The 21,585-nt window shown below is 38.0% G+C and overlaps 2 protein-coding genes across 3 annotated transcripts in view; one reads left to right on the top strand and one right to left on the bottom strand.

The window, feature by feature from the left end:
• Positions 1 to 253, bottom strand: part of Vps36 (vacuolar protein sorting 36 homolog) — a 29,908-nt gene extending 29,655 nt beyond the window's left edge. The window contains exon 1 of one of the 2 annotated variants that reach the window (XM_048800881.1): positions 76 to 253. In XM_048800881.1, the coding sequence (XP_048656838.1) occupies positions 76 to 171 (96 nt within the window). In that variant the 5' untranslated portion in view covers positions 172 to 253. The remainder of the gene's footprint in view (positions 1 to 75) is intronic. The other variant, XM_015484244.2, reaches the window with a different exon arrangement.
• A 1,267-nt stretch (positions 254 to 1,520) lies between these two features.
• Ckap2 (cytoskeleton associated protein 2) lies at positions 1,521 to 19,891 on the top strand. The gene is made up of 9 exons (XM_048801006.1): positions 1,521 to 1,526; positions 8,995 to 9,134; positions 10,627 to 10,705; positions 10,814 to 11,682; positions 12,135 to 12,339; positions 13,773 to 13,943; positions 16,293 to 16,362; positions 17,316 to 17,568; positions 18,656 to 19,891. The coding sequence occupies exons 1-9, from the start codon at positions 1,521 to 1,523 to the stop codon at positions 18,900 to 18,902; spliced, it is 2,040 nt and encodes a 679-aa protein (XP_048656963.1). The 3' UTR covers positions 18,903 to 19,891.
• The last annotated feature ends 1,694 nt before the right edge of the window (positions 19,892 to 21,585 follow it).

The following is a 21,585-nucleotide window of genomic DNA, read 5'->3' on the forward strand; positions in this document are numbered from 1 at the left end:
CCGCGGGCCGAGAACGGGGTCGGGCCGGGCCCAGCCAGGACGCGCGCCCACCGTGAGACTCGGTTGCCGCCCTACCTTCTCCTCGCCGTCGTAGATGCGCACCCCGCGCTGCTGGATCACCAGGGTCTCGTTGATCTCCAGGAGGCCGCTGGTCCACACGAAGCGGTCCATGGCCGCCGCCAGGCCGGCCTCCGCCGCTCTCCAGCGCCGGCGCTCCCGGGCCGCGGAGCCGCGCGCCGGGCAGCCTGCGGCGCCCCCTGGCGGCCGGCGGGGCAGAGGCCGGGAGGGAAAAAGGGAGCGAGCTGGGTGCAGCCAGGCCCCGCGCCCTAAGGAGCGGCGCGGCTGCGAGGGGCGCCCGGGGACGTGGAGGCGTGCGGAGAGTGCCCCCTCGCGGTCAGTCCACCGATAGCCTTCCGGAACCCTGTTAGAGCGTCCTAATCCCTGACCCCGGATTACAGCTTGAATTTCCTCTTGGTGCTTTATGCCTGCATACTTGTGGCAATTTTCTTATCAGTGCCCAGTATGTTGCAATGTTTGTTAAGGGCATAAATAATAACCTTTTTTTTTCTCAAGTGAATATGGCACGAATCGTTTTAATATACCCGCAAGCAATATGTTAAGCAAAGCTGTGCTCCTTTTTTTTCCCTCTCATCTTCACTTAGACATTTACAATATTAATACAGACTTCATAAACTTACTAGAGAACATTTAGATAGAGATCCTCCATAATTTACCATGAAAACTTATCCATGAAAAACTTACCCTTGGTGCTGGCTCATTTTATTTATATGTTTTGCATCACAAACGGACCATCTATATTTTTTTGTCCTTCCACAACTGATATATTTCTCTCTTTGGGATTAATTTCGTAAAGTTATTACATATTTAGAAATTATTTAACCAGAATGCTGTGCAACCAGCAAAATGATCTTTTCCCAAGCCTGCTACATTGGTATTATTGCTTTCATTAACTTTTGATACTTAAAAATTTTATTTTTGTTTGTTTTTTTAATTTGTCGAGGAGGCTATTCCCAATAACCATATATATATATATGGAATTGAACCCAGGGGTGCCTTACCACTGGGCTGTATCCCAGCACTGTTTATTTATTTATTTTTTTATTTTGGGAAAGGGTCTTACTATGCTGAAGCAGTCCTTGAACTTCTGATCCTCTCCTGCCTGCCTCCTGAGTCACTGAGATTATAGGCGTGTGTGGGAGGCCGCCACATCATGTGACCAGCCTTTTTCTCTCCTGATTGGTTGAGGCTTTGTAAAGAAAATTACAATTCATGAAAGTTCTGTAGTTTCCATTAAAGAGCATAGGAATATTAATTTAGACCAAATTAACACAAATCAAGAGTAGAGACCCAAAAGAGGAGACCAAGAAGGAGTCACCAGTGAGGAAGCAAAACAGGAGGATGTGGTGTTCTGGAAGCCAAGTGAAAAAGGAGGAGAGGTACAGTATGACTGACAGCTCAAGTGCAATGCAGACTGAGAACTGACCACTGCTTTTAACCACATGGAGGTATTGGCGGCCTTAATAACAGTGTATCCAAAGAAATAGAGGGAGAAAAGGTCTTATTGGATTGGTATTAAAAGAGGAAATGGATTATAGATAAGAAATAGAGACTATTTATTTGAGGAGTTGTGCTGTAAAGGAGAGCAAAGAAATGCTTGGTAGTAGAAAGAAGTGAAGTTGGGAGGGAGTTTGATTTGTTTTCTTGCTTTTAAAGTAAAAGAAATGTTAGGATGCTGTTGAAAATGATCAAGGCCAAAAAATTGATGAGATATGAGAGAAGGGAGTCTTGCTTGTCATTGAGTAAGGGAGAGGGTATGCCCCAAAGAGGATCAGATCAGAAATGGTTTATCTGGTGGAGGAAGACAGATAATGGGGTAAAAGTGAGAAGAGGTGAGTAGATGCAAAAACTTTCTGGATTCTTTCAGTTAGTCCAATTTCAAATCAATGAGAGCTTTATTTACTTGGCCAGGAACTGTCACCCACCTATAGAGACTAAAGCTCTGTGGGAGAACAGCAACTTACTGGCCTATATCCTGGGAACTTAAAGATGAAAACCACAACTCAGGGACTTTCTTTAGCATCATGCAAGAAAGCCAGCCACAGAAATTAAAACAATAGAAAGCGGGACCTGCAAGCCCTAAGCAGGACTGGAATTTTCCAGTTAGCAAGTAAGCAAGTACAGAAGCTAGGAAAAAGGCAATCAGCTTTGCAATTTGGTTAACCACATTCCCAGGTTCAAGCAGACATCAGTATCCTGAGTTTGAGCAGGGGTCGTCTGGGCGAGAATCTATTTCAAAGTCATGTAGACCTACAAGTACACTCAAACCCAGGATATAGCTCACGGTGACCACCACTGCATCCTGAGTAGGATACAATTTGTGGGGTACAAAGTACAGAAAAACAATTTTTATAAGAAAACAGCTTTCATTTCAGTTTCTCAGAAACAGTCTTGTACAATTATTTTATAGAAGGCAGCAAAATGGAATCTTAGGCCTATGACAGTTCTTGGTTTATAATTGTTTTATCTCACTTATCATATCTATAATCTACATTTTTTTTACTAATCTATAACCTATAGCTTACACTCTTACTGATTTTATTTATTAGTTTACACTACAATATTACTCCAAGGAGGAAACAAGACTATGAGACAAAAGGTATGAAAGGTGAAACCTGGGTGGGTTTCTGAAGCCTCACTCAGTACAACACTGAAGGAAGGAGAAAGAGATAGATTTAATTAGATCTGGTTTTACCAAGGAATGGGTTGAGAGAGGGCCAAGGGAAGGGTATAAGCCAGCTCAGTACATCTCTTCTTTGTTCCTGGTTCTTGCTGCTTGGAATCTGTAAGTTGTTCTCATCATCCTAGAGGTTGGGAAATTTCCTCAGGTTCAAGATTCCAGGTGTGTATCCTTTTTCATTGTTCTACCTGAGAGTTGGTGAGGCTTTTCAGTTGAAGACTCAAGTTGTATTTTGTTTGTTTTCTCTTTTCACAAAAGTGTTCCTCTATCACTTTTTTGATTATTACTTCTGGTCTATAAGTTCTTTTCTGCTCCTGAGGCTACTGATGATTTGAGCATTAATAAACATGTCAGAGTTATCTGTCTCCCATGTACCCTTCCCTCTTCCCTCATCATACTCATTTTTTTATTTTTATTTTTTAAAAATGGTACTAGGGATTTAATCCAGGGGCTCTCTTACCCATGAGCTATATCCCCAACCCCCAGGTCCCTCCCCAACCTCCATTTTTAAAGACAAGTTCTAACTAAGTTGTGATTCCTCTGCCTCAGCTTCCCCAGTCCCTTGGATTATAGGCAAGTGCCACTGTTTCCAGTTTCTTGTTTTGTTTTGTTTTTAAAACAGTGATCATTTGTTTTCCAATTCTTCTACAGAAATTTAGTGGAAATTTTCTTAATCAAGTGTTCTAATTATGTCTACTTAAGAGTTCTCATTTTATTTTTAGTAAAATTTCTTCTATTTGCCCCTGAGTTCTGCACTCCTCGGTAGTTCCTTGTTCTATTCTATGCTCAGTAAGCCACTGTATCCTTAAGTGTCCTAGGATGCCTTTTGCCTTTAGGTGTCAGGGTATGTGAGATCCCCAGCAAGTCAATCTTTTAGGGTCTCACATGGAAAGGCCTAATGGGTGTTCCCTCCTCCCCCAGGGGACTGGAAGTAGTTGGGTCAATAAATTGAGAACCTCTCTTCAGAGTTACATCAAGAGAGGTCTCTTGGTTCTCAGCCTATTCACTGGTTCAACAAATATTTAAAAAACACTTATCAAGCACCTGTTTTGTGTCTGACATTGTTCTGACATTAGATTGTTAAATTATATTGTTATATTGTGTGTATATATGAATATATAACAACAAATCCCACCACTATGTACAACTATAATATACCAATTAAAAATATGGAAAAAGAAAACAACTTTAATCATCAAGAGAAATGATATTTTAAGTAATCTTTTTTTAAAAAAATGAATGCAAAAAATCCATGATTAAAAAAAATACCCATTTTAAATAAAGGTAGGATAAAACAGTCCAGGCTTAGATCAAGGAGGGGGCTCACTCACCTCCCTTTCTCAAAACAAAAGATTAAAAGGCTGGAGATGTGGCTCAATGGCAGTGCCTTGGCTCCACTCCTCAGTACCTAAAAAAAAAAAAAATAATTAATTGCTATAACATGCCATCATTGTTTGTCACAATTTACTATCATTTCCCGATCTTTTGAGCCTTAGATTGTTATTCATTTTTAGTCTACTTTTCCTATTGAAAGTAACATCACATAACCTAAGTGTCTTAATCAAATGTAGAACTGTACCATTTCCCCTGGTCTTTGCAGTGATCAAAATGTCAGGGAGTGGGGATGTGAAAACAAAGTATGTTTTCTGTCCCCAAGGGGCTGACATATGACAGCTGCTAAAATAGACAACTGTACAGGAGTTTCCTATTTTCAGGCTAGAACAAGGAGAAATGTCATGTGTCTTAAATATTCCCAAAATGAGAACAGAGTAGGGCAAAGTACCTGCCAGGGTGATCCATCCAAAATCCAAAAGAGGCTGTATCCTCAGGACTTTAGAACCAATATGATTTATTTAGTTTTATGGTATCTTTTTAAGAGCTTTTTTTTGGGGGGGGGGTACCAGGAATTGAATTCAGGGGTGCTTTACCACTGAGTCACGTCCCCAGTCCTTTTTAAAAATATTTTTATTTAGAGACCTGGTTTCGCTGAGTTGCTTAGGCCCTCGATAAGTTGCTAAGGCTGGCTTTGAACTCGAAATCCTCCTTCCTCAGCTGCTGGGATTACAGCGTGCGCCACCATGCCTGGCTAAAAGTTTTTAATTTTAATGATGTCTAGTGTACTTTTTTCTTTTAGAGTTCATGGGTTGTTCTGGTTTTTATGTTTGCTATTTTAAAAATCTGCCCAACATGAAGTCACTAAGATTTTCTCCTATATTGTCTTCTGGCCATTTAATAGTTTTTTAGGTCTGTGCTCCATTTTGAGGTTGTTGATTGGTGTTTGTTTTGTACACTTTGAGGTAAGAGTCAAAGTTAATATTTCATACATAGATATTCACTTGCCCCAATATCATTTCTTGGAAAGATTATCCTTTTCTTCCATTGAGTTGTTTTAGAAACTTTGTCAAAATCATTTGACCAAACCAGGTGCAGTACCTGCCCCCCACCCCAAATCCTGTGATGCAGGAGGCTGAGGCAGGAGGATGGCAAGTTCTAAGCCAGCTTGGGCAACGTAGTGAGACCTTGTCTCAAAATAAGAAAATTAAAAGGGCTGGGATGTAGCTCAATGGTAGAGCACCTCTGGGTTCAATCACTAGTCAGTTGGCCAGATCAGTCTGATATATTTCTGGTATCAATTGTATTCCTTTGATTTCTTTGTGTTTCTTTATACTTTCTTAATTTCTGTGGCTTTCTAAGTCATAAATCAGCAGTCAGCTCATGTTTTGTTTGGATTTAATAGATCAACTTGGAGAACAAGGACATCTTAATAATATAGGGTCTTCTGATCCATAATCATATTGTATTTTCCCATTTATTAGAGTTTCTTTAATTTCTCTCAACAGTATTTTGTACTTTTCCACAAAACATTTTTGCCAGGTTGTTCTACCTTCTTTTTTTAAAAAAAAAAAAAACATTTCTTTTAGTTGTACACAATGCCTTTATTTATTTTTATTTATTTATTTTTATGTGGTGCTGAGGATCGAACCCAGGGCCTCGCATGCACCAGGCAAGCGCTCTACCGCTGAGCCACAACCCCAGCCCTTGTTCTACCTTCTGAATCCAATGGTTCTTTTCAATTCCAATCCAGCCAGATCTCTGCAGTACCCAACACTGTGGTCCATTCCCTCTTTCTTTGGCCTCTCTTCCATGGACTTTGTTTCCTCTTCCAGTCCTCATCAACTTCTAACCTTAGGATTGTCCCACCCTATTCTCTTGAAAGCATCATATCTGTTTTACAGACCACAGGGGAAACAAGTGAAGCTGATCATCAAGTACTCTGAAAGGTTAAAGAAATTGAAATGTAAAGGATAAGATTTGCTTCAAGTTCTGTAAAGTTTTTAAGTTCTGTTAAGTTGCATTTGGAACCTGAAATTCATGTGGAAGTTAAAAACAACTCCCGGAAAAGCCGCTGAAATGTATGTTGAAATCTCCCCTAACCACCTGGTTGCTCTGTAAAAACAACCCCCCCCTCCCAGAAACCGTGCAGTCCAGCACGTACACACCTCAGGGCTTAAGCCAATCAGTTCGAATGTATACCCTTCTTTGTACTGACCAATCACCCCTACCCGACTTGTTCCCGCCAGTGAATGTACTAATCATGGTTAAGAGTTGTTGTTTGATTTTCCCGCGCATGTGATGATTTGTTATGCTGTATGTGAAGTCCCTGCCCTTTCCAAAGAATGTATATAAGCTCTGCTCAAGCTGTTCTCGGGGCTCTCTGCTCCTCCGAAGTGAGCTCTGAGCCCCAGCATGCTGGATCCCCAATAAACTCTTTGCTGTTGCATGAGACAGTCTCTTGGTGGTCTTTCCCTCCGACATTTGCCCGACCTTTACAACTCCAGGTGCCTGCAGTTCATGGTCCCATGTGTTGGTGAGGATGTGTTCTGGAAGGAAGAATTCTCTTTAGATCTTTTAATAAAGGTTCTGCCTTCCCTTCAACACTTGTGGGACAATGATATGAACGTTGTGTCTCAAATAAAACATCATTCTTGGAGTGTGAGAGTTTGGAGATTAGGGGGAAATTGCTATGCTGAAAAAATCTAGCAGTTTTGTAGGTTTTCATACTATCTGAGCCAAAAAAAAAATCTCTGTGATTTTTTAAAATTATGCCCACTTATGGGGTTGTGGCTCAGTGGTAGAGTGCTTGCCTCACATGCATGAGGCACTGGGTTCAATCCTCATCACCACATAAATAAATAAAATAATGGTATTGTGTCCATCTACAATTTAAAAAAATTTTAAATTATGTTCACTTAAAAAAGTGAAGTGAAATCCATATAACATAAAATTCACCAGCTCAATGGCATTCATACACAGTGTTGTAAAACCACTACTTCTAACTAGTTTCAAAACCTGTCAATCACTCCAAAATAAAACCCATTAAGTGGTTCCACCTTATTCCTCCCACTTCCAGAATCCACCAATCTGTTGTTGAGAGCCACAGCCGAAGGGGCCCCAGCAAACTTCCAGCTGCCAGCAAACTTCCAGCTGCCGGCTGATGATTGGCTCACAGCGGCCCCAGCAACATCTAGCTGATTGGCTCCTCTGCGGTGATGCTCATTGGGCTGTTTCCCTGCCCTTTCAGACCACGGAGCTGCTCATTGGGGGACTTTTTTGTCTCCGCCCACGTGACCCAGCCAATCGGCCTCAAGAGCAGGAGGATTGTGGGAGGTGGAGAGAAGCTTGGGTGGGAGAGAGAGGCTTGTGGAAAGCGGTGGTGGCAGTTGAGGCTCTGAGGGTTTTTCCTGAGAGGCTGTTTTGTTTGGCGTGTGTGGTTCTAAAAATAAAGTTAGTTTCTTTTGACAAGTGGCTCCTGATTGTGCCCAGCCAGACTGCGGCAATCTGTTTTATGTTTCTATGGATTTATCTATTCTAGGTATTTCGTATAGATGGAATCATATGTGACCTTTTGTTTCTGGCTTATTTCTCTTAGCATGATGTTTTGGAGGTTCTTTAATGTAATAGTGTATGTCCAGGAACAATGTCTTAAGAATGGTGATGGACACTGTTTGGTTGTTCGTTTTCCCAGAGATGGCAAAGTTACATTTAAAATAGGACATTTCATCAAATAAAAAAAAATCTACAGAAAACACCAAACCAAATTCCTTAATAGCAAGATGCTACCATAATAGGTATGAAGAAAAAATGACAAAAACTGACCATAGCTCAGAGTTAGCGGAGGAGACCTTCAGACCTGGGCAGTAGGAGGTGAAGTTCTACCCTCCCACCTTTGTCCCCATTTAAAACCAGGCTGAACCAAGAGTGGTGGTGCCACCTGTAATTCCAGCTACTGGGAAGGCTGAGGCAGGAGGATGGAGAGTTGAAGGTCAGACTTGGCCATTTACTGAGATCCTGTCTCAAAACAAAAATAGACCCCAACTGAAAGAGAGTCCAGTCCAGGAGAAGTGGAGAAATGTTGTAAACCCAGTGCTTAATATCAGTAGGCACAGTCCATATACTCCATAAGTCTCCAACTCTTAAAATCTCCTGGCTCTGAATTGTTTCTTTCTGTCTTGGGGATTGGCTATTTGGATTTTATAAAGGCGATATTTTTTAGATGAAGACTGAAAGATTATGGTAGCACTCTTAAACGCACACTCAAAATGTCTAACAAATGTTAGTTTATCTGCACAGGAGGATTATATATAACCTTGAGGGTTGAGAGGAGGCTGGCCTCATTTTAATCCATCTCTCCTATCTTCCCTTTGTTTGCGTCTGATAACTATTATAAAGGCATGAAAGTAGATCTCAATTTCAATGTCCCTTTGCAAGCCAGGCAAATGTGAACACGATAACTTCCGAGACTATCATTTCTTTAGTGAAACAGGAGATGCATTTATTAAGTTCAAAATGAAGTAGTATTTGTAAATATGCTCCCTTGCTACAGTAGTTCAGTGATATAATTCCTTCTCAGCTAGCACGCCGGTGTTTATTCAGAAGCGAAAACACTTTCTTTTTGCCCCGTCTCCCTTTCCTGTCCAATCTTGAGTCTTTGTCAACCGTAGTGCTGCTGTATTGGAGGATTTTAGCAGGCCACTCCTCCCCCGCCGCACGTCTAGGAGGCAGCGCGTGGTTTGAGTTTGACACCTACAGACTCAGCCTAACTGAACCCGATAGACGCTGAACCAGCCCGCGGCAACCCGAACCCAGGCTCCGCCCCTCTCCCCTCATTGGCGCATTCAATTCACGCTCGTACCAATGGGAGGCGGCGGCGGGCCGCTGACAAAGGCCAAAGCTAGCCGCTGCGGGCTCGGGCTCATTGTAAGGCGGCGGGTGGCGACCTGAGCGATACCGAGGACTCGAGACGGAGTCGCATCCCTGGCCGTGCCCCGGGACCTGCAGCTGCCCCCGAGTCAGAAGACCTAGTCCGCGTACCTAGGTGAGGCCGCGGTGGCGGGAGCTGCGCGAGCCGGCTGGCGGCTGGTTTGCTGAGGGAACACGGGTGGGCGTGTACCTAGTGGTTAGGGCCTTTGGTCGGATGACTACCTTCGCCCACGACTGCTTGTGTGAGAACCCTGGACGGCGTTTGCGGAGGGGACCTAGAGAGCGGCGTCCGCTCGGTGTCATGGCTTGCGGGCTGAGCGCCTTCTCTTCGTTCGCTACTGGTCGACTTGGCTTTTTAGCAAAAGCGGATCTGCTGTGAAGGAAACCGTTTAGCGAGGAGCGTGGGGTTTTTTTTGTTTTGTTTTTTTGTTTTTTGGTCATAACAGGTGTTTTGACTTCTTGCCTGCAAATAAGGCCCTGACTGGCGGCTCAGACCCATACTGGCGTTTGGGGCCCTGGGCCGCGGGGGCGGGGCTGCAGGGCACGAAGACCGACTGCGCTTGCGCGAGCACTTATACCTCCAGGCTCTGGAACCAAATTCTGGCAGGGTGTGGTTGCTCCTGCTCTGATGTTTTCAATGTAACGCCTTCTTCTCAACTTTTGGAAACCTAGATTTAGATGATCTATAGAAATAATAATAATTAATAATAATAATTATTATTATTATTCGTATTAGAAAACAAAACAAAAATTCTCACCCAACCCAATTCTGGTAAATTAGGTCTCGGAGAATAATGTCTTATCTGAGCAAATAAATCTGAAAGACAATATAACCAAAATTATTAACTATAAGAAAATACAAACTTTCGTCTATTCTAACAAGTATAAATTTTCACTTTAAAAAATAATCTCTGAACTTGGGATTTTAGAATCAATAGTATGTTTAATCAACAGGGTTTTTTTTTTTTCCTCTCGATTTTACACAAAATCATAATCATCTGCTAAGAGATTTCATGCATCTGTAGAAAGGAATTTAGGCTAACAGTCTGTGGAAGATGGAAGATTTTTTAAGAAGATATATTTAAGTATCTTAGCCATGTTACTTACACTATTAAATCACAGTATAATGAAGTTTTGCTTAGGACAAATCTCAACTCAGTTCTTGCCTGTTTTATTTTTGGTATTGGAGATTGAAACCAGGGTTGCTCTACTCCTGAGCTACATCCCCAGCCCCTTTTATTTTTTATTTTGAAATGGGGCCTAATTGCTTAGGGCCTGGCTAAGTTGCTAATGCTGGCGTGGAACCTGAGATCCTCCTGCCTCAGCCTCCCGGGTTGCTGGGATTACAGTCATGTCCAAAGTGCCCAATTTCTTGCCTCATTTTACAATTTAAAATGTTGGGGCCAGGGATGTAGCTCAGTAATAGAGTACATGCTTAGCATGTATAAGGCCCTAGGTTTGATCCCCAGTACCATACACACACACACACACACACACACACACACAAATTAAAATTGCAAAGTTGGTTAATTGTTGTTATTCCACAAATCCTCCCCCACACAAGGAAACCCCCAGAACAGGGTTAATTTATTTTTATTTCTTTTAAGTACTGGAGCCCAAAGAATGATGACATCTGAGGTCCAAGTCCAAGAAGAGACAAAAATTCTGAAACTGACAACAACAATGGTAAGATATGGACATAGCATTTATAACTTGACCCTTTCCCCCCTTTCCTAGGCTCTTTCTGAAATAAATAATTCTGAAACACTTATTTGTCTTAAATAACTCTTTCAGGCTGATAAAGAAAATATCAAAATACCTACACAGAGCAAAAATAATACAACAGTGGTAAAAAATTATATTCTTTTAAAACCTTCTAATGAATTAATCGATTCAACTACGGAAATTGAAACACATGATTTTCAGGATGGCACTCAGACTCTGCAGTTATCAATTAAAGATGATCCCCCAAATCAAAGTATGACATTAAGCCAGGCATTTCACCTTAAAAACAATACTAAAAAGAAACCAATGCCTGCAGAAAAACCAAACCAAGCTGCTAACATGCCCAAGAAACCTGTGCTTGGGTCTTATCGTGGCCAAATTGTTCAATCTAAGGTTAATTCATTTAGAAAGCCTCTACAAGTCAAAAATGAGAGTTCTGCAACAACAAAGCAACTTTCAACTACTGTTTCCAAAGCCACAAAGCCTGAACTTGTAAACACCACCAACGTAACAGTGAGAAGTAATAAAGCCTCAAATATAACTGCTACTACTAAATTTGAAAGCACTAAATTTGTGAACACTAAACCTCGGAACACACAACTTGTGAGACCTCCTATTGGAAGTCACCACAGTAACACCCAGGACACCATGAAACAAGGCATCAACCAAACCTCTGCCAGTGTTAAAATCCGGAAAGGGCCTCAAGAAAAAGAACCCAAAACGATTGTATCTAGTGTCAAAACCAGTTCTTCTCAGGACATAAAAAGAAATAGGGTGTTATCAAGAAGCATAGCACCTGAAATTGTAGCCAAGCCTGCTTCATCTTCTAATACCAAACTGACAGAGAAGTCAAAAACCATTGACCAACGAAGACAAACTATAGCAAAAGCAACTGTTGATAGATCAGCTCGGCCTAAAGAAACTGCGGAAGAGAGAAAGTGAGTAGCTATAATTTTCTTAATTTTATTATCTTAGTTTTCAATAGAGTACCATTTGTGGATTTGATTTGTAATTTCCTTGTATTAGAATTTCTTTAATGGATTCTTTCTGTCATATGAGGTAGATTTATGTCATGGAACAATATGACTGAAAAGTTACTATATTTAGGTGTGGTTTTTATGTTGCTTTTTATAATCTAAGTTAAATGCTTAATAATAAATTGGGAAATATTTCATAGCCTCTCTAATTAAAAATGCATTCTTGGGATCTTTGAACATATAATTGATCTTTTTATGTTCAAGATGTCTTTTCTACAAACTTTTGAATGATGTGTGTGCCACTTGTGTAGAACTACTTCAAGAATTGAAATATTTTTAAACTTTTCCTCCATTCAATAGAGATCTTGAATTAATATCAAAGTAATGTTTCTATATACTGCTTTTGACTGTAGAGCTCGTCTGAGTGAGTGGAAAATTGGCAAAGGAAAAGTATTGAAAAGGCCCCCTAACCCTGTAGTTACCCAGCCCACGTCTGAAGGACAAAATGAAAAACCAGTTGGGTCCTTTTGGACTACCATGGCAGAAGAAGATGAACAAAGATTATTTACTGAAAAAGTAAACAAGACGATTTCTGAATGCCTAAACCTGATTAATAAGGTAGTCTTTACCATATATTTATACAACATTGTATGGTTTACAAATTACTTTCATAAACATTATCTGACTATATTGTCATTCTTTGGAGCAAGTAATATCAGTGATACTGTGTTAAGAGTGTTGTGAGATTGCTATCCTTTTACTGACTGCATTTTCCATTGAGTTCACATAAGTATATCAAAGGGGTAATAAGTTTTTTATTTGAGTTATAAATACTGTATTCCTTTAGATGTTAATATTCAGTAAGCTGGGGTGGACATTTATTTTTGCCCGTCTGGTATTTCTGTTAAACATTTTTACAAATTATTTTATTCCAATCACATAAAGACTAGCAATACAAATTATAGTAAATATTATTATCAATTCAAGTTAACTAAAATGTTATCTAATAAAATCCCATTAATATAAAACAACATTATCCTGGTCTTGAATTTGTAGAATTTTGCTATTTGGACGCACATCCTCAGGAATATAATTACCAACTCCAGAATATTTTATTTATTTTATTTTTTTATACCTTTATTTTATTTGTTTATTTTTATGTGGTGCTGAGGATCGAACCAGCTCCTTGCACATGCTAGGCGAGCGCTCTACCCCTGAGCCACAACCCCAGTCCAGAATATTTTATTTCTTATTTACTTTTCTTATTTATTTATTTTTTAGTTATTGATAGGCATTTATTTTTATTTATTTAAATGCGGTGCTGAGAATCAAACCCAGTGCCTCACAATGCCAGGCAAGTGTGCTACTGCTGAGCTACAGCCCCAGCCTGCACTTATTTACTTTTTAATCTTGCTTTGTATACCCATTAATGTCCAAGATCCATAACAAGACTCAATACAAGGTCTGACTTAAAACTACTACTCTTTATGAGCATCTTTAAACTTTTTGTGGTCCTGAGGATCAAAGAAAGTTTTGAACAGGAAAACTGATTCTTATTTTGAGTTTTTTTTGTTGTTGTTGTTCATACTATGGAATTTTTTGCCCTGCTATCTGCGTACATCTCTTACATAAATCATTGCAGATTGATTTTAACTTTAATATCAAAACCGACAATTAAGAGGGAAAAATCCCTGCAGACCATTTTCAGTTGTGAACATTCGGTGGATGTAAAAATTCGAAATACAGTATTAGCAAATGGAATCCCACGGTTTATAAGAGGATAAATACAAAACCAAGTAAAGTATTAGTCATTTTTGTACTAATATATATCTCAACTATTATCTTTTTTGCTGTCTTATACTCATGGTTTATATTCTTTTTATTTATCATTCAAAATAAGTTTGGAGTTAGGGAATATTTTTGATGAATTTCCTATTATTATCCTATCAATCTTTTGTGTCTTTACCACTGATCTTGATTATAGTTAAGATTATTGTTTTTTTGTAGTTTGCAGGTTAAAAAATATCACAAACACTTTCTTGCTATTTTAGGGGTACCCAAAAGAAGAAATATTGGTTACACTGAATGACCTAGTTAAAAATATTCCAGATGCCAAAAAACTTGTAAAATATTGGATATGTCTTGTACGTATTGAACCAATCACAAGTCCTATTGAAAATATTATCTCAATCTATGAGGAAGCCATTCTGGCAGGGGCTCAGGTAAGATTAAAATTTACTATTGTTTTATTATTACAATGTAAATGATTCAGAATTATTTTAGAATGCATCACAACATAACTTGGTAAAATTATAGTAGTAAGTATTTTAAAGGCCACAGAAGGTATGGGGGTATACTCACTAGTGTAGTATGGAGGCCTGGGATTCAATCCCTCACGCAAAAAATAAATTAATTAACTTTTTAAAAAACTAATGGCTTTGTGAGAACTCCCTCATTTTAGGAGTATATCTAGAGTACTCACATTATACACTATATAAATTGGTTCTGCCCACAAAAAGTAAAATGCAACTCGTAGAGAAAAACAAGCTAGTATTTTTAACTTTATTGCCATTTGTAGTGGATTGATACTGTGCTTCCCATCTCTCTTCTACTCTATTGATACACAAAGCTTTCTGTATAAAATAAATCACTTCTTCAGGGTTTTTGTTTGTTTGGGCCTTGTTTTTGTTTTTATACATAAGTATTCCTAAAACATATTTCCTTTTGACCAGATCTCTCAGAACTATCTTCTTGGAAATTGTTAGACATTTTTTAGAAAGTACTCTCTTAGCCTTTCTTAAGAAAGCTCAAATCCCAGCGCCTCGGGAGGCTGAGGCAGGAAGATCATGAGTTCAAAGCCAGCCTTAGCAATTTAGTGAGGTCCTAAACATCTCAGCAAGACCCTGTCTCTAATAAAACACATCTGGGTATGGTAGCACATACTTGCAATCCCAGCAGCTCAGGAGGCTGAGGCAGGAGGATCGCAAGTTCAAGGCCAGCCTCAGCACCTTAGTGAAAGCCTGTCTAAAAATAAAAAATAAAAAAATGCCTGGGGTATGGCTCAGTGGTAGAGTGCTCCTGGGTTCAATCCCGTGTACCAAACAAAATAAAACTCTATATTCACTTAAGTCTCAGCAAAGTCAAAGCCAGCAAATGATATTTGACCTTTCAACTGGATCAAAAATCAAACAGGCATGGTGGCATATACCTGTAATCACAGCTACTCAGGACTGAGGCAGGAAGATTGCAAAACTATCCTCAGTCTGAGCAATTTAGTGAGACCTTTTCTGAAAATAAAAAATAAAAAGGGCTTGGGATATAACTTGGTGGTAAGGCACTTGCCTAGCATTCTTGAGGCCCTGGGTTCCATGCCCAGTACAATTAATATCAAATCAAATCAGATATTATTTTTTTTTAATGCTTTGCATTATATATAATTTTCACAATCGCTTTTTTTTAACATATTTTAGTTGTCAATGGATCTTTATTTTATTTATTTATATGTGGTACCTCATACATACTAGGCAAGTGCTCTACCACTGAGCCACAACACCAGGCAGATATTCTCTTAATGGCTTATATATGTAAACATTTTTTTGAATTCATAATTATATTTGATAGAATTCTAGTTTGAAGGGAGTCCTTACTATATTGGACCGAAGGGACATTACTTAAAGCAGCTTCTAGCAGCATAATAAGTATGCAAAACTGGAGCTAAGGCTACATATAGAAAGTAATAATACAGAAAAAAAAGTGACACCAGAGCTGAAATTGGAAAACAAGAATCAAAATTCCCAAGAAAATTGAAAGTAAAAGTAAAGCAGAAGTCCTGGGTAAATAATTCTAGGACTAAGTTCTAGAACTAAGACTGTGCACCAGAGTTTCCTTTTTATATGATATCTTGATTATGTTGTTTTGGCATAGTAGTACAAAATTACATAGGAAGTGCATGTAATATCTAGCAAATAAGAGACACATAATACATTTTGAATGAATGAAATATGTTGGGCTGATTAACATTAAGCAATTCAGAGATGCATTTAATAGTCTGAATAAACTTAAATGAATGTAAGAGAAAAGGAGCTTTTAATCAGCTCTTGAATAGATATTACTAATACTAACATCATGTTAATTAATTCTGTTCATATCAAGCAGGTACCAATAATTATTAAGGGCTTAAGAAAAAATTGGGGGTAGACTTTCAACTGATAAATTTCTATCCTTCATTTTTTTTTTTTTTTAAGAGAGAGAGAGAATTTTTTAATATTTATTTTTTTAGTTTTCGGCGGACACAACATCTTTGTATGTGGTGCTGAGGATCGAACCCAGGCCGCACGCATGCCAGGCGAGCGCGCTACCGCTTGAGCCACTTCCCCAGCCCTATCCTTCATTTTTTTATTCTGTAAGTTGGAATAGACAGTCATTTTTCAATCTTAAAATAGGAGTTCTGAGAACTGCTTTAGAACTGCTACCTTCTTTTAAAATATCAAATTTTAATTGCTGGTTTTAATATTTCAACTTGAAAATATAAAACTTACATGGATCTCTTTTTTGTATTAAAAAAAATCAAGCCTATTGAAGAGATGCGACATGTCCTTGTGGATATTCTAACAATGAAGAGTCAAGAAAAAGTTAATTTGGGTGAGTTTTAGTTTCTTTTATTTCCTTCAAGTGAATTGTGAGTTTATTAAATTTCTTTGCTGAGTTAGTTTTTTTTTTCTTTTATCCTATTTTTTATGTTGGTACTGGGGATCAAACCCAGGACCTTGTGCATGCTAGACAAGTGCTCTACTACTGAGCTACATCTCAGCCCTTTTTTTTTTTTTCTTTTTTAACTTTTAAAATATGAAGTTCTTTTTTTATACGTCTATTAACCTGTCTCTGAGATAATCAGTTTTTAATTAGGAGATTAATTCACAAATCCAAATTTGACATTGAATGTCTATAAAAGTTACTTCCTTGAACTTGTCAAGTACTCATTTTTCATGACCCAGCCTAAATATCACTTGTGAAACATAAACAAAATTTGTTTCTTTTTATGGATTCCACTAACCCTTTGTTCCTACCTAATTTGTAGCATTTATCTCATTTTACAGTTAGTTGTTTTCAACTCTGTGCGTGCTATCTCTCTGGTTTTGTTTTTGTTTTGGGATGATGTGGGTCACTGAACTCCATTCCCAGCCCAACTGCATCTCTCAGGGAATGTAAACTTCTTAAAGAACAGGGATGATTTCATTCTTATGTAATAAATATAAGAATATAATAAATATAAAAAAAATTTCCTATTTTCCCTGCAAATAGGAAATAGTAAATATGTGTTAACTGGCAGCAGTATTTACTTAGGAAATGTAATGGGTAGGAAATGACAGTTAAATTCTTTTATTTTGAAATTTTGGCCAACTAGGAATAACTTAAATAACTTCTTTTCTGGGGGGTTGGTAGGGAAGCACTAGGGGTAGAATGCAGGACTCACTAATTTGCTGAGTCTGGCCTTTAATTGTGATCCTCCTGTCTCAGTTGTACCACAGCAACTTTAAAGTCTTACTGTTTTAAAATTTGGTCAAAAACTTAAATCTCTAAATTATTTCTTATAGGAGAAAATATTGAGGCTTTTGCATCCAAAGAACAAGTTCAAGAAGTCAACACTGAAGATACGGGTGTTAATTTAGAGCTAGAAAAACCAGAAATGGAGAATAAACTTCATAGAAATGTGGTATTTAAAGATTATGAAAAAGAACAAGATGACAAAATGAAAGCTCTGACCAATGATGTTAAAACCCCTGATACAGAAACTATAGCAAGTTGCTTAATTAAATATAATGTATCTACTACACCATACTTGCAAAGGTAAGCTTTTAAAATACTATGTGGCCAGGCATGGAGGTACATGCCTGTAACCCCAGCAGCTTGGGAGGCTGAGTCAGGAGGATCAGGAGTTCAAAGCCAGCCTCAGCAAAAGTGAGATGCTAAGCAACTCAGACCCTGTCTCTAAATAAAATACAAAATAGGGGTGGGGATGTGGCTCAGTGGTCAAGTGCCCCAAGTTCAATCCCTGATATCCCCCCAAAATAAAAAATAAAATATAATGTGCTGTGATTTGTTTTGATGCTTAGGGATAATAAATATGATTTTTCTCCTGCGCTGGTCCTATGAATCAAACCCAGGCCTTGCACATGCTAGGCAAATTATTATAAGAAATAATTTAGAGATTTAAGCTTTTGACCAAATTTTAAAACAACAGTAAGACTTTAAAGTTGCTGTGGTACATGCCTGTAATCCCAGCAACTCAAGAGGCTGAGTTAGGGAATAATTTTGGTTTTCTTCAGTATAAAAAAGAAGATGCAATTTGATGAATCAAGTTCTGCATTTAAGGAGCTGAAGTTTCTAACACCAGTGAGACGTTCTCGACAGTCTTCAAGAGAAGACTTCTAAATTACTTCTAAATTAAGTTCTCTACCACTGAGCTATATCCTCAGCCCTAAATATAGTATTTTTAAATTTTTCCAATAACTTCAGATTAGAACTGCCATTTGTTATATATGAAAAAATTTTCAAACGCATGGAATGTCATTGGGACATTTTACCTTTTTAATATTGTATTGGCTTTGCTTTTCCCTAAACGTTACTATTTTGAAAAAAAACAAGTGCTGTATTATTTTTAGTTTACTCTTAAGTATTATTAATAATACTAGGTTTTAAAACTGAGGAATTAGCCAATTCTATAGATACTCGAGTATCTACTGCAAACAGTTATAACAGTAAATAGAGAAAAGGATAAGTTCCTCACTTTAAGAAGCTTGTAATAACTCTTTCTATAAGACAAGCAGTCACATGGTTGCAACATATGATGTTTATTATGATGAATAGCATAGAAGTACAAAATAAAAACATTAACTTTTTTTTAATTTGGGGAATAATTTTGTGTTTTCTTCAGTATAAAAAAGAAGATGCAATTTGATGAGTCAAGTTCTGCATTTAAGGAGCTGAAGTTTCTAACACCAGTGAGACGTTCTCGACGTCTTCAAGAGAAGACTTCTAAATTACCAGATATGTTAAAAGACCATTATCCTTGTGTGTCTTCACTGGAACAGTTATCAGAGCTAGGAGGCAAAACTGATGCTTTTGTATGCCGCCCTAATGCAGCACTGTGCTCTCTGTACTTTGATACAGAAGAGAAATAAGGCTGCAATGAGGAATGAGGGTTTTGTGTGGCTTTCCATTTCCCTTAGGTCTATAGTTGGCTAAGTATCATAAGTATTCATGGCAATGAACTTCTCTTATGGGAGTTGTCCTTCTGTGCTTCCTGCCTTCTCAATCACAACAGATTGAGTTTTTCTTTAACATAGGTAAATTTAGTCAGTTTATTGATTTTAAATATAAATAGGGTTTGTCATAATGGTAGCTTGTTCACTTTGCTAAATATAAGTACAGTAATGATGCATCATCAGGAAATTAGGTGTTCTAGATAAAAGTATATTTTTAATGTTGACATGTTTTAAAACTTTATGATGTACCTCCCTGCCTTTAAACATAATATTGACAATATTTTTGCCTTTATTTAATTAGTATGAAAGTAAAATATTGGGACTGGGAATAGAGCTCAATGGTATAGTGTGTGCTTAGAATGCCTGAAGCCCCTGAGTTCAATCCATAGCACCAAAAAAAAAAAAAAAAAGTCCCAATCTTCTATAGCTGGATTATGTTTAAATTTTAACCTCCATAGCTTCATTTGAGAGTTTATAAATTATATTAGAATGGAGTTCAGGAAGGAATGTATATTTAAGAAGTGTCATTCCAATGTAGGTAGCATTTCTGAAATAATACTTATACTTGCTTTCTTAAATCATGTCCCCTGAGACATGCTAGTTACATACCATGAACAGTTTTCTTTTCCCATATATAAATACCACCAATAAACTTGTTTTCTAAGGCCTTGAACTAATACTTAAGTGTCATATATTCTATATCACTCTATAGTTTCAAATAAGTGAACTATCAAAGAACAGTTGAACTACATATGTAATATGAATGTGAAGATCACATACTTGGTCTAATGTTCATGCCGTTTATGTAATATCTTTGTTTTATGTATTGTCTTATGTTCTAGAGAGTAGGATTTTCATTCTTGTGTGTATCTAATATGTATACAATAAAAGTACCTGTATAATAATGTTCTTTTTTTTTTTTTTTTTGTACTGAGGATTGAACCCAGGACCGAACCCAATCCCAATGAAATTTATTTCAACAAGTATTTTATGAGGGATAGGGGGGTATGCCTCAGTGGAAGAGCCCATAACTTGGTATAACTAAGGACTTAAGTTCCCCAGCACCATGAAAAAATATATATTTTTTTTATGATATGTCATTTAACCACAGTGAATTAATTTAAACTTTGCCTTTGAAATACATTGTAAGTTTTTTCGTGTATGTGGGGAGCTAGGAATTGAAGTGCCTCACTCAAGCTAAGTACTGTACACTGTACAGGACCACTGTATGACTCAGCTACATTCCCAGCCCCTAACTTCATCTTTTGAAGTTCAGAGTATACAGCTAGATGATGGCTTTCAACCACCGGTAGTTTGTACCACTCTAACCTTTTCCCTGGACATTTTCAGTCTGGAGACCTTTGTAGTTGCCAAGACTGGGGGTAGTGGGTACTGTTGGCTTCTAAGGATTAAAGACATATATACACATACACACCTGCCCCAATAAAGAATTATCCAGGGGTCTGGGGCTGTGGCTAAGTGGTAGCACACTTGCCTGGCATGTGTGAGGCACTGGGTTCGATTCTCAGTACCGCATATAAAATAAGTGAAATAAACGTCTATCAACAATTAAAAAAAAAGAATTATCCAGTCCCAAATGTTGACATGCTGAGATGGAGAAACCTTGAACTTGATTATTATTTATGCTCTTTCCTTGTTAATGCTACCTAATAACTTCTCAGACATTTCCTCACTCTCAGTCTACTGAACTTTGCCCCTACTTCAGCAACTGATACATTTGCCACAACATGAACTTTGATAATGCCAAGAACTATTGTTTTCAGAAGTGTTAACACTCTGGGTCTCTTCCTCTTCACTACTCTCCCACTAGTTTTTTTTTTTTTCTCTCTCTTGCTCTGTTATACTTTAGACCTCTAGTTTTTCAAGTGTTCCCTTTTACCCATTGTGACCATTCAGACTAGTACTAGAAACAAATGAATTGCAAGCCATGTATGTACTTCCAAATACTGTAGTAGCTACGGTTCGAAAAATTAAAGGTCATTGGTACAATTAATAAATGACTTGTATTTTACATTTAATTGCACATTTCTAGTCAAACTAGGCACCTTTTAAAGTGCTCAATAACTACACATGTAAAGTCACTTTGGATGGTGCTGATCTAGACTCCTATTTTCTTCACTGGAACATTCAATATAGATACCACTTCAACCATCCTTATATCATTCTTAACTCTTTCATCTCAGCATACTTTGGTTTTGCTTATCTGTAGAACCTCAATTTTGGATTTACCCAAACTCATCACTGCTAGAAATGAGGATACAACTATGGATTGATTTTACCTCTGAGACACTCGTTAGATTTGGTCCACATGTGCTTCCTCTCATGTTTTCATTTGTTTTTTGTTTCTGTTTTTGTTGTGTTTTGTGATACTGGGGATCAAAACTAAGGCCTCACATATGCTAGGCAAGTGCTCTACCATAAAGCCACAGTCCTAGCTCCCATCTTCTTATTTTTAAATCAGCTGTCGAGAAATTGAGGCACAAATTGATTAAGGAACAGTTTATCTGGGCTGATCAGAGTTGCAATTTGGGAAATCTGATTCAAGCAGATTGAATATGTGTTCCAGGTCTTTCAGATT

The sequence above is a fragment of the Marmota marmota genome, unplaced genomic scaffold (genome assembly GCF_001458135.2).
Source record: "Marmota marmota marmota unplaced genomic scaffold, marMar, whole genome shotgun sequence".
NCBI lineage: Eukaryota > Metazoa > Chordata > Mammalia > Rodentia > Sciuridae > Marmota > Marmota marmota.

Coding starts and splice junctions, on each gene's coding strand:
- Ckap2 (XM_048801006.1), top strand. Junction 9,135..10,626: donor GACCTAGTCCGCGTACCTAG/GTGAGGCCGCGG, acceptor ATTTCTTTTAAG/TACTGGAGCCCAAAGAATGA. Junction 16,363..17,315: donor TCAAGAAAAAGTTAATTTGG/GTGAGTTTTAGT, acceptor TATTTCTTATAG/GAGAAAATATTGAGGCTTTT.